This window comes from Leuciscus leuciscus, assembly GCF_965113295.1.
Source record: "Leuciscus leuciscus genome assembly, chromosome: 4".
In the NCBI taxonomy this organism is placed as follows: domain Eukaryota; kingdom Metazoa; phylum Chordata; class Actinopteri; order Cypriniformes; family Leuciscidae; genus Leuciscus; species Leuciscus leuciscus.
In genome coordinates, this window is record NC_138728.1 from 49,510,821 (window position 1) to 49,522,507 (window position 11,687).

An 11,687-nucleotide genomic window follows, 5' to 3' on the forward strand; every position below is an offset into this window, starting at 1 on the left:
ACCTTACATAATTCTTGCAGAAAGTTCATGTTCATGAATTTCATGTTGAAGCACTACTTTTTCTCAAATTTGCATTCTAGGTAGTAGTCATTTTCTTCTGCTTTCCTTTCTTACCAAGGCTAACATTAAAATGAAGCTCGAATTATAGATTACTATGTATTTCTAATCAACATATGTACAGTATGAGTGAGTCTGTTTGAATACTTCAACCAAAATTGCTAGACATGCAAGAGTAAGTTGCAGCAGTACATGTGCAGTATATGTAGTATTCTAAGATGCAAGGTAACCAAGTTATTTTTTTAAATATATGAACACATCATAATTTAGGTACTAAAGCCCGTAGAATGTTCACTAAACAAAACTAAAAGCTCAAGGCCAGCTATTAGGATGTAACTTTATTAGCTGCAAGAAGATTAACATTTTTCATGTGGTTTTATTAGATCTTGTACTTGGATGCTGCAACACATAACAAAGCATCAACTGCATTCTCATTCTTCCTGAGATCAACCCAGCTTCATGGCTTACCATCAAGGTATTTTTGCCATGACAAAACACACATCTGGAGAAGTGGCAGTTTTTTATATTTCAGATTTTTTTATTAACTTATAATTGTATACCAGAAATTATAACTTCGAATTCTAAAGTAAAAGTAAACCTTGCTGAATGTCATTTAAATTTGTTTTTTATCTTAGAGTAAGGGGGGATCAGGGTGTTGAGAACGTGGACATCGCACACTTTATGTTCGCCACACGGTGAACAGGAAGAGCCAGCTTTATCTCGGGAAAGAGTTTCCACAATCAGAGGTAAGTTGTGTTAAGTCTTGATATTTTTGACTGCATAAATACTTCTTGCAGTTTAATTGTTTAAATAAAGTATAAATTGCTTTATAAATCCAAGTCAACCAATTAAAATGTCATTCTAGAATAGAGCGACTTTGGCAGGATGTCTGGGTTGCGGTCACTAGCAAGTACCACGATGTTCTTCACTCTCTGGAGGAAGACGGTCTGCTTGATATCTCTGATGAGGTTTCTCTCTTTGGTGTCCACTACATCTTTGTCCCTCGACTCCGAGCAGACCTTGATACCTTCACTGGAGGATGGAATAATCATCCTCTACGGACAGAGGGAGGTCTCAGTCCTGAACAGCTGTGGTATATGGGACATCAACAAGATCTAGACGAAGGGGAGAGTCTTGAGGTACACAAATATAAAAAGGACAGTTCACAAAATGTATATATATAAAAAAAAGTTAAGTTGCAAAAATTTGGCAGACAGATATGTCTTGTTTCATGACAAAAATGTCAATTGGACTTTAGAGCATATTTGCCAAAAAAGACCGTCATTTTTGTGTAAATGTTGCGGTTAAATATAGTTTATCTACAAATGCCTTTAAATACACTGAGAAATATATAAAATCCTTGGCAACAGCCATCTGTTCAATTACCAGCAGTTTTTATTTCTAAATTTAATGTTTTTAATGAACATTTTTTGTAATTTTTTTTCCAAAAATATAAAATTATTTTAAATAGACAGAAAACATCAGAAAAACGTTTTAAGGTTCAAAGTCTTAATTTATTTGAATTGTTTTCTGGCTTTGTAGGAACTTCAAGATCCAGGCATTGAATGGGAGAGTGCAATGCTGCAAGGAGACACCAACTGTACAGTTGTGGTTCCTGAAATTGTGTGTCCACTGGATGATGAAGCCCTGGAAGAACTTCAGAGAACTCTTGATCCTATGGAACATTCTCAGTCACATGGTCGTGACTTGTACACACGATACTTGCAACTAGTATCCAACCAACAATGACATTTAAGCCTGAACTTCTTAGCTGGTTACAATATTGCACTTGGCAAAAACATCCCATTATTTTTATTAATGAACCAGCAAAAAAAAAAAAGGCACTTAAGGAGTGGCACCCTTTGGGATATGTAACTAACAGTAGCAACAACTGTTATGAGTTCTATCTAGCTCTAAAAAAAGAAATACTAAAGATGTTATACAATTAGAGGTGGCAAAAGTAAAAGTGCTGAGTTCACCCATTTTGGGAAGTCCCTAAATAAAACCCAAATTAACAGGTAATGGTAGTTTACATCTACATATTTACCACAATAATTGGTTTACAATTTGTATTAATTTCATAGATCACTGATTTTTTTATGAACTATTTTTACTATTTTTATAAGACTATTTTTACCAGTCTTTTGTCTGAATTAGGAACTTCCCAAAACTTGTAAACTCAGCAGCACCCAGAAGAGTACTTTTTACTTTTGCCACCCTCTGTATGTACAATATTCTAATCAAAATCAGTAAACAATGATTGCTTAGTTATTGCTTTGATTTGAGTAGATCTCGTTGTGTTAAACTCTGTGGAATCCACCACCATATTTTACTGCTTCACTCATGATTCTTCTAAAGTCAATGTAAGTGCTAAGATGCTGTACTGGAAAAGTCACAGTCTGAGTGCATGCACTCACAATTGGGTAGCAAACTGAGTGATCTCCTAGTCGTTCCCTGCAGTTGTGGTCAAAGTTGCATGTTATTTTGAAATGTCTCTTTTCATCAGGGAGGATAGGGATGTGGGACTGCCCCGTCATCCACTGGAGCACGTGTGGCACTGCAACAGGCTCTGCGTCACCAGCTGCACTCTCTGTCTCCCCATCTGTGATCGATGTATATTTCAAATAACATGAGAAGCTATTCAAATTTACAGATAAAATAAATTATTCAAGAATGTGCTCAGTACATTCAAATTGTCATGTGTAATTGTGTTTTGCAGGGTTACAAACTTAAGAATCTATTTCAGATATGCTTCCTTGGATAACATCACGGTGAAGAATACTGATTTTAGCTTTTAAGGTTAAGATCTCAGCAAAGTTGCAATTCCTGTTCTCTCCTTATTGTCTTAAATGGCTCTTGAAGCCCCAGTTTCACTCAGACTGATGGGATTAGCACACGAATGATTCACTGAGAATCTCACCTTTTGTTCTGCAAATGGCTTTCGGACCCAAATGGCTCTTGGAGCCTTTATGCTGATTGAATTAGGACTGGCCAGACCCTCAGTCTAGGGTGTTACCTAAACCTGTTACATGCTTTGTTTGAATTTGTTTCCACTTTCAAAAGTCCCTCCTCCTAAAATGCCTATAAGATACCATGTAAAGTTCCCTTAGTTAGATTTTGTTGGACGAACCGCAGCCGCGCTCAATAAAGAATACTTCTGTTTGAACGTGATCCCAACGTCTCCTGGTCTCTGCTTCGATGAAAGAAAAATTTCCAACAGTATGCATACTATAAAAAATATAGTACCTGAAATTTTAACCTCCTGCAAGAAATCTTGCAGAAAGTTGATGATCTTCCTCTCAGTTCTCTCCTTAGAAGTCCCCTTTTCACTGAAATTGGGCTGGACGCACGTCATTATGAAATCAGCATCAGGCTATAAAGAAACAGTGAATGCATATTTGGTTAAATATAATGAATGCATATTTGGTTGAAATATAGGCTTGTAAAGGTTATACAAAATGTAAATTCCAATATATTACTAGGCAAATGTAAGAAAGGATTAAGTGGCAGTTAAAATTGATTCCTTGATAATGTTCCCAGGAACAAATGGAGCGGCAAGCTTCAGAGTTTGTAGCCATCTGGTCCACCAGGCCATACAGTTCCAAGCCCTTTCGAATTTGCTGCAGCATTGGAATTAGTCTTGTAGTTGAATGTAGAACAATTGCTCTTTGGAGAAAAAAAACATGATTTGAAATGTTTACAATTTTAAATGAAAAATATTTTGAAATGTAATATTCATTTAAAACTCTTACCGAATGATGCTTTCTTTGCTGTCTAGGTTGATCTGGCTCGTGTATCCTCAGCTTATAATTTCATCAGTGATCAACATCAGACACTGAGCATCTGCAGAATCTTCAACCTGAGAAAAAAGAAAATAAGTATTTTTTAAATAAAGCAGCGAATAAAATAAATGTTAAAACTAATCTTTATCTAATTTATATATAACAGAGTGCTCATCCTGCTGATGAGTTGACAGGATTCTAGATCGGCCACATCTTCCTTAGACAGAGAATTTAAGTCCACTTCTCCTGTGCAGAGGAAGCTGTAGCACCACCCTCTCAAAAAAGCAGGAGGTGGGCCACCTTGTGCCAGGCTGACTGCCACTATTTCAACAATAGTTCTGTGTGCAAGGTAGAAAACATCTCAGTTTTAAAATCCTTACATCCAGTACATGCAGTAATGTGAAAAAAAAGTATGTACAAACCTGAAGTTCTCGTTATCAAGGTCCGTCAAGGAGTACTTGGGATTTTTACCCTGGTTTCCAGCTCCTTCAAAGAATCTGTTTTCAATACCTGAAACCATATCTTAGACAAAACAGCAATACCCAGTTTTAGCTGATTGATTGGTTTTCCACTGCAGAATGCCCCTGTCTGGAAGGTCTTGTCTGTCCACACACAACTTAAATTCTTTTGTTGTGTCAACCTGATGTTCAAGGAAGTCCAATATATCTTCCATACTTAAAGAGGACAGAGAACATATAAAATAGTCCCAAATTATCAAAAACAATGTGTATACATTATTGCCATTTCCTAGTTCGGTAACACTTTATAATAACGTTCAGTTGTAAGTCATTTATAAGTGGTTAGTTAATGATTAACTAATCATTTACAAAACATTCATAAATGAGTAGCAAGTGATATACTAACATTTTATGTATGTTTTGTCAATTCCGTTACAAGTAATTTACAAGTGATTAGTAAATGATTAACTAATTATTTATGAAACATGACTATGCGTTCATAAGTGATTAATAAGTGATATGTTAATGATTTTATGTATGGTTTGTATATTCAGTTGTAAGTAATTTACATTTGATTAGTTAATGATTAACTAATCATGTACAGAACATGAAAATGCGTTTCATAAATGTTTAATAAATTATGTTTTTTTTGTATGTATGTATGCAGCAATTAGAGGGTGCAGAAAGTGTGGTAAATGCCTTGTATACACGTACAGATCATTTGTAACAGGTCAGTATCAGTGTTCAACACAATGATGTGTAAACGCATGAATAAATCATTTACAACACTTTCTGCATCCCCTAAAGTGTAAACTGTTCATCACTTGTAAATGTGTTACACATCATTCGTAGATTACCACTTCAAGAATCAATAAGGCATAAGATCTACGAATGTTATCTACGAATGATGTGCAACACATTTACAAGTGATGAATAGTTTACACTTTAAGATTAGAGGATGCAGAAAGTGTTGTAAATGATTTATTCATGCGTTATAACAGGTGTTGAACACTGTAGTGTGGTGTGTAGTGTAGTGTAGTGTAGTGTAGTGTAGTGTAGTGTAGTGTAGTGTAGTGTAAGTGCTGACTGGTGAGGGTATAGACAGCTGTCTTCTGTAGTGTATAGTGTAGTGTAGTGTAGTGTAGTGTAGTGTGTACTGTAGTGTGTAGTGTGTACTGCAGTGTAAGTGCTGACTGGTGAGGATATAGACAGCTGTCTTCTGTAGTGTGTAGTGTAGTGTAGTGTAGTGTGTACTGCAGTGTAAGTGCTGACTGGTGAGGATATAGACAGCTGTCTTCTGTAGTGTATAGTGTAGTGTGTAGTGTAGTGTGTACTGCAGTGTAAGTGCTGACTGGTGAGGGTATAGACAGCTGTCTTCTGTAGTGTATAGTGTAGTGTAGTGTAGTGTGTACTGCAGTGTAAGTGCTGACTGGTGAGGGTATAGACAGCTGTCTTCTGTAGTGTATAGTGTAGTGTAGTGTAGTGTAGTGTGTACTGTAGTGTGTAGTGTGTACTGCAGTGTAAGTGCTGACTGGTGAGGATATAGACAGCTGTCTTCTGTAGTGTATAGTGTAGTGTAGTGTAGTGTAGTGTGTACTGTAGTGTGTAGTGTGTACTGCAGTGTAAGTGCTGACTGGTGAGGGTATAGACAGCTGTCTTCTGTAGTGTATAGTGTAGTGTGTAGTGTAGTGTGTACTGCAGTGTAAGTGCTGACTGGTGAGGGTATAGACAGCTGTCTTCTGTAGTGTGTAGTGTAGTGTAGTGTGTAGTGCAGTGTAAGTGCTGACTGGTGAGGGTATTGACAGCTGTCTTCTGTAGTGTATAGTGTAGTGTGTAGTGTAGTGTGTACTGCAGAGTAAGTGCTGACTGGTGAGGGTATAGACAGCTGTCTTCTGTAGTGTGTAGTGTAGTGTGTAGTGCAGTGTAAGTGCTGACTGGTGAGGGTATAGACAGCTGTCTTCTGTAGTGTCTAGTGTAGTGTAGTGTAGTGTAGTGTGTACTGTAGTGTGTAGTGTGTACTGCAGTGTAAGTGCTGACTGGTGAGGATATAGACAGCTGTCTTCTGTAGTGTGTAGTGTAGTGTAGTGTAGTGTGTACTGTAGTGTGTAGTGTAGTGTGCACTGCAGTGTAAGTGCTGACTGGTGAGGATATAGACAGCTGTCTTCTGTAGTGTGTAGTGTCTAGTGTAGTGTAGTGTAGTGTAGTGTGTACTGTAGTGTGTAGTGTGTACTGCAGTGTAAGTGCTGACTGGTGAGGGTATAGACAGCTGTGTTCTGTAGTGTGTAGTGTAGTGTAGTGTAGTGTGTAGTGTGTACTGCAGTGTAAGTGCTGACTGGTGAGGGTATAGACAGCTGTGTTCTGTAGTGTGTAGTGTAGTGTGTAGTGCAGTGTAAGTGCTGACTGGTGAGGGTATAGACAGCTGTGTTCTGTAGTGTGTAGTGTAGTGTGTAGTGCAGTGTGTAGTGCAGTGTAAGTGCTGACTGGTGAGGGTATAGACAGCTGTCTTCTGTAGTGTGTAGTGTAGTGTGTAGTGCAGTGTGTAGTGCAGTGTAAGTGCTGACTGGTGAGGGTATAGACAGCTGTCTTCTGTAGTGTGTAGTGTAGTGTGTAGTGCAGTGTAAGTGCTGACTGGTGAGGGTATAGACAGCTGTCTTCTGTAGTGTGTAGCAGTGATGGAGTACTCGAGTCCTGGACTCGGACTCGAGTCCGACTCGAGTCCCTATTCTCTGGACTCGAGTCCGACTCGAGACTCTATTCTCAGGACTCGTGACTTGACTTGGACTCGCGGACTGATGACTCGTTCTTGGACTCGGACTCGAGGATATAAAATCGGACTTGAGCATTCATCAAATGAATGACGTTGGATGAAGTTTCTGACTAAATAGGATTTAAAATTTGATATAAGATGTTACACTTTTCCTGTTTTGGGCTCCAAGACCGGACGGGATCTCTTTTTTTCCTGCATATATGAACGAGCAGAGAGAAAACCCCAGCCGCGCGCGCGCTCTCACCGTCTTCAAACAACACGAGCGGTGCTCCCTCCTCACGCATATTAATCAAAATCAATTGACACGATAGTAAAAGGTCGGAAGACCGAAGTTTCACGTAGATCATTCAGAGATTTTTTTCTCCTGAATTACCGCGAGTTGTGAATTGTGCTGAAAAAAAACAAAAAACGTTTGCCTTATCTTCTCTGAAAAGCGTTCCGCACATTCAGCTGACATTAGCCACAATTTCAATAAACGAAAAGACCTATCTAGTGATGAAATGTTTTCTGTGTTGACACAAATCTTGTCCTGTCCTAAACTGCCGAGATAATCACACAAGGCGTGCCGTATAGGCTACACGTCCATTAATGACACGTCCGATTCGCGAACTAATGACTCCTTTGAACGATTCACTTTAATGAATGGTTAAAACAACTGACCATCTGTCCAACAACGAACTCACGAGACGTCTGAATCGGTGTATAACAAATTGGTAACACAATATGTTCCACTTATTAAACTCTAGTTAACTACATTAGTTAACATTTAGGCTACTATTAATAAACTGCACTTCTACAGCATTGTTAATGTTAATTTCAACATTTAGCCTACTAATAGCCTACATTATTGAAATCAAATTTTTTATTTATATTTATTTATATTGTATTTATTATTTATAATTGTCAACACAGTGGTGTCATTTTTGTTTAATGTAGACCCTCTTTTATAATTATATCAGCTCTTTAAAGGTGCCAGAGTAGAGAAATGTTGGCAGTCTTGAAATATAACACAGACTCAACCTTGATGACTCGACTCGGACTCGAACACTGGGGACTCGAGACTCGACTCGGACTCGAACTCAGGTAATGGTGACTCGACTCGGACTCGACTCGGTCTCTTCTTTGGTGACTCGGACTTGGACTCGGACTCGAACACGGGGACTCGAGACTTGACTCGGACTCGACAATTGGTGACTCGACTACAACACTGGTGTGTAGTGTAGTGTAGTGCAGTGTGTAGTGCAGTGTAAGTGCTGACTGGTGAGGGTATAGACAGCTGTGTTCTGTAGTGTGTAGTGTAGTGTGTAGTGCAGTGTAAGTGCTGACTGGTGAGGGTATAGACAGCTGTCTTCTCTGAAACACATGGAGTCTTTAACCACTGTGCACCTGATGTGAGCAAAACATACAAAAAATTTAACAATTTATTAAACATTTATGACACGCAGTCATGTTCTGTACATGATTAGTTAATCATTAACTAATCAAATGTAAATGACTTATAACTGAATATACAAAACATACATAAAATCATTAACATATCACTTATTAATCATTTATGAACGCAGTCATGTTTCGTAAATAATTAGTTAATCATTTATTAATCACTTGTAAATTACATGTAACGGAATTTACAAAACATACATAAAATGTTAGTATATCACTTGCTACTCATTTATGAATGTTTTGTAAATGATTAGTTCATCATTAACTAACCACTTATAAATGACTTACAACTGAATGTTATTATAAAGTGTTACCCACCATGGGCTGTGTTAAATAATTTGATAGTATGTGATGTCTAGATAAGATGGCTAAAAAACATGAAAACATGGATTGTGTAAAAAAATATTTCTGTATTTGATAGAAACTCACACGAAAGGCATCTAAATAAAACATACCTTATTGATTTACATACTGGAGTTTGAGCATGGGTACTTGGGCCACTGCTATTTGCTTCAGAAGTCACTATAGATTCAAAGCTGTACATGAAAACAAATGCAGTTTCAAACACCTGTATATGTATACATAGACTTTAACCTGAAAAAAAAAAAAAAATAATTATACAGAGAGCTGAACAAAGCAGATTACCTCTCTCCACAAAGGCTAGCATGGAATGTGATCTCATCGTCTGGGAATTCTTTGGTGCAAATTGGACAAACCACCTGAAATTTGAAAGATAGTCGCTCCATGTTACAAGCAACTGAAACAAAGATTACTGGTGCAAAAGGCAATTAAAGTGATTTTAGTTATGGCCTTACCTTGCACTTGTTCTCCACAACCCATAACTCATCAGAGGACTGCAGATTTACAAAACAGTATTTAAAGTAAAGTATTCATAATATTTTTATTTTCATTTACATTAGACAAACAAACTTGCTCTCACCCCCTCACCAGACTCATCGGAGGTGAGTTTTCCCTTGCATGTCTTAATGTGTACTGCAAGCATATGCAAAGGCATCGTCTCATCAAACTGGTAGCATGTCGTCTTTGGCATTTTTGAAAAATGCTCTGAGTCAGGAGGCAGAGGAGAGGTGTCTAAAGTCTCCTGGAGCGGGACGATGTAAAAAGTGGCTTTGCCCCCTGCTGATGCAGCTCGAATACCCCTCTGCTTCTGGTGGAATGACAGTCAGCTTTCGTCGACCACTGCCACCTTTATTTAGAGAAAGAGAAAGAGAGAAAAATGCCTTAAAATTATTTGTTTTGTTGAAGAAAAAAAATACATTTTGTCCATCTGTCATCTCTAATGCTTGCAGCAAGTTATTAATACACCATAAGGGTTTACATGCACCAAAAATAAATAGAAGATTGGCATTTGATTAACAGTAAATATGACAATTCAACAAAACAATCATAGACTTACAGACCTGTTGCCTTTTGCAAGAGCCATCCCCCACAAAGATCCTCCATTTTTGTAAATGTGTTAGCCAGGTGCTTTGAAATCTTGGTTAATGAGAAAGTAAAATTAAAATAAAGATACCCACAGAAAAATCCTTGACAGTGACAAGACTTTAGTATATTTTACAATAACTATCTTTCATTCAAGTCAAAAAGCTGGACTGGGATATGTACCTCTGTGTGGTCACCATCTTCTGGAAGAGACACTGTTTGTCTTCCCATACCCGCCTGGAGGAGTTCAAGCTCCTCAGTTGGCAACGTGTGTGGGATGTATTTTTGGAAAGAAGATGAAAATTGAGAGCAGTTGTTTTGCTTGTCTAGTTACCAGTTGCTTGGTGGCAGTCAAACACCTCTTTTTACCACGACTGAAGTTTGATTTGAAATATCCTGGAAAAGATCTGTGGATTAAAATATAGCTTTATATTAGTTTATTATATATACAGTAAATATAACAATCAAGCTAATATTCTAAATAGCATATTTAGAGAGAGGCAATTGGTCTAGAAATCCAAGGTCATGTCTCAAGGTGAATCATAATGCCTATTTTGAATATACAGAAGACATCCAAGTAATTAAGCAACTGGACGTTACCAAATTGCATTTAACACGTAAAAAGACTTAAAAAAAATTGTCATGATTTGAAAATTGAATATAAGCATATCTACAGTACTGTAGGTGAATAACGAACCTTGTCATTTCTTGCTGCACTGTTACAGGCACATTTCTAGGGACAGGGAGCTCTGTCTCTGACGGCCGTGTTGGGCAGTTTGTGGCCATACTGTTTAGCAGCACAGACACCAAATTTCTGGCTGCTGACTCAACTGTACCATTACCCTAAATCATTAAAATTACAATAAATAAGTTACAAGTAATATTCTACAAGAGTTAGCCATGCTTGCTGTCATTAACGCTAGCCGGTAGGTTATTAGCTTAAGTTATAAGCTTCAGCTAGCTAGCAAACTTCTTTTTTTACGAAACGGTCGGATAATAGCAGGGTTTCATCAAAGGCATAGAAAACCGTAACATCATAAAACTAGAAATTACTAACTCACCTGACGTTGTGACATATTGTTGCCGTTTTCACCATTTGACTCTGTCATGTTTGATGGTAGCTAGAGTAGACATCTATCCATACAATCCCGGCTTTTTCGTCGTCTTTGTGCTGCGTGGTGATTGGAGACCAACAGCCAATCACAATTGACCTTTCATTTTCCGATAGGTTGATTTTGTGGCACACTTGTATTGCTGTTGTAAGTTGAACGAGCGTGTGTGTCAAGAGTTGAGCGCGCACAGAATTAAGAGTTGACAGAGAGAGAGAGGGACTTGACAGGAGCACAGAGAATAAGTTTGTGAGAGAGCACCTGAGTAAACTGCGTGAGAGGGGTTATTATTGCACATTAATATGGATAATAGCAAATACATGTATTGAGCACGGAATCGGTTTTTCTTTGCTCAAGTGATTTTTTTTTTTTGCGATTGTTAATTTCTGTTCAAAATATAATGTAATGTGCTTGCAAAATATAGTTCTCTGTGCTCAAAACTTACAATTACTCGCTCAGGATTGAGGCACAAATATAAAGCCATAGAAAACACTCATTTTACCTGGTCAGAAACAGCTCTGTTTTCAGCTCGCCATTTAAGTGCATGTGTCTTTAAATGATAATGAGCTTTGCTCACCCCGCCCCTCTGTTCTGTGGGCGTTTTGACCATAGACTGTAAAAAATATGG

At 37.9% G+C, this 11,687-nt stretch overlaps 1 protein-coding gene and 1 long non-coding RNA gene across 4 annotated transcripts; one reads left to right on the plus strand and one right to left on the minus strand.

Annotated features, from left to right (window-relative positions):
- Window positions 1-790: 790 nt before the first annotated feature.
- LOC309497055 (uncharacterized protein) lies at window positions 791-10,776 on the minus strand. Its single transcript, XM_082167316.1, has 13 exons — window positions 10,648-10,776; window positions 10,134-10,357; window positions 9,929-10,004; window positions 9,448-9,714; window positions 9,323-9,361; window positions 9,153-9,226; window positions 8,963-9,043; window positions 4,262-4,361; window positions 3,810-4,177; window positions 3,537-3,723; window positions 3,304-3,430; window positions 2,475-2,659; window positions 791-1,172 (listed from the first exon to the last, which is right to left on the minus strand). The coding sequence occupies exons 4-8, from the start codon at window positions 9,556-9,558 to the stop codon at window positions 4,343-4,345; spliced, it is 324 nt and encodes a 107-aa protein (XP_082023442.1). The 5' UTR covers window positions 9,559-9,714; window positions 9,929-10,004; window positions 10,134-10,357; window positions 10,648-10,776; the 3' UTR covers window positions 791-1,172; window positions 2,475-2,659; window positions 3,304-3,430; window positions 3,537-3,723; window positions 3,810-4,177; window positions 4,262-4,342.
- On the plus strand, window positions 5,421-8,496 carry LOC309497076. Of its 3 annotated transcripts, none has more exons than XR_014205355.1 (3): window positions 5,421-5,776; window positions 6,539-6,747; window positions 8,316-8,496. It is a non-coding gene; the product is annotated as an uncharacterized lncRNA (long non-coding RNA). The 3 variants fall into 3 exon arrangements; XR_014205356.1 differs by lacking the exon at window positions 5,421-5,776 and adding an exon at window positions 5,812-6,060; XR_014205357.1 differs by lacking the exon at window positions 5,421-5,776 and adding an exon at window positions 6,147-6,281.
- Window positions 10,777-11,687: the final 911 nt, after the last annotated feature.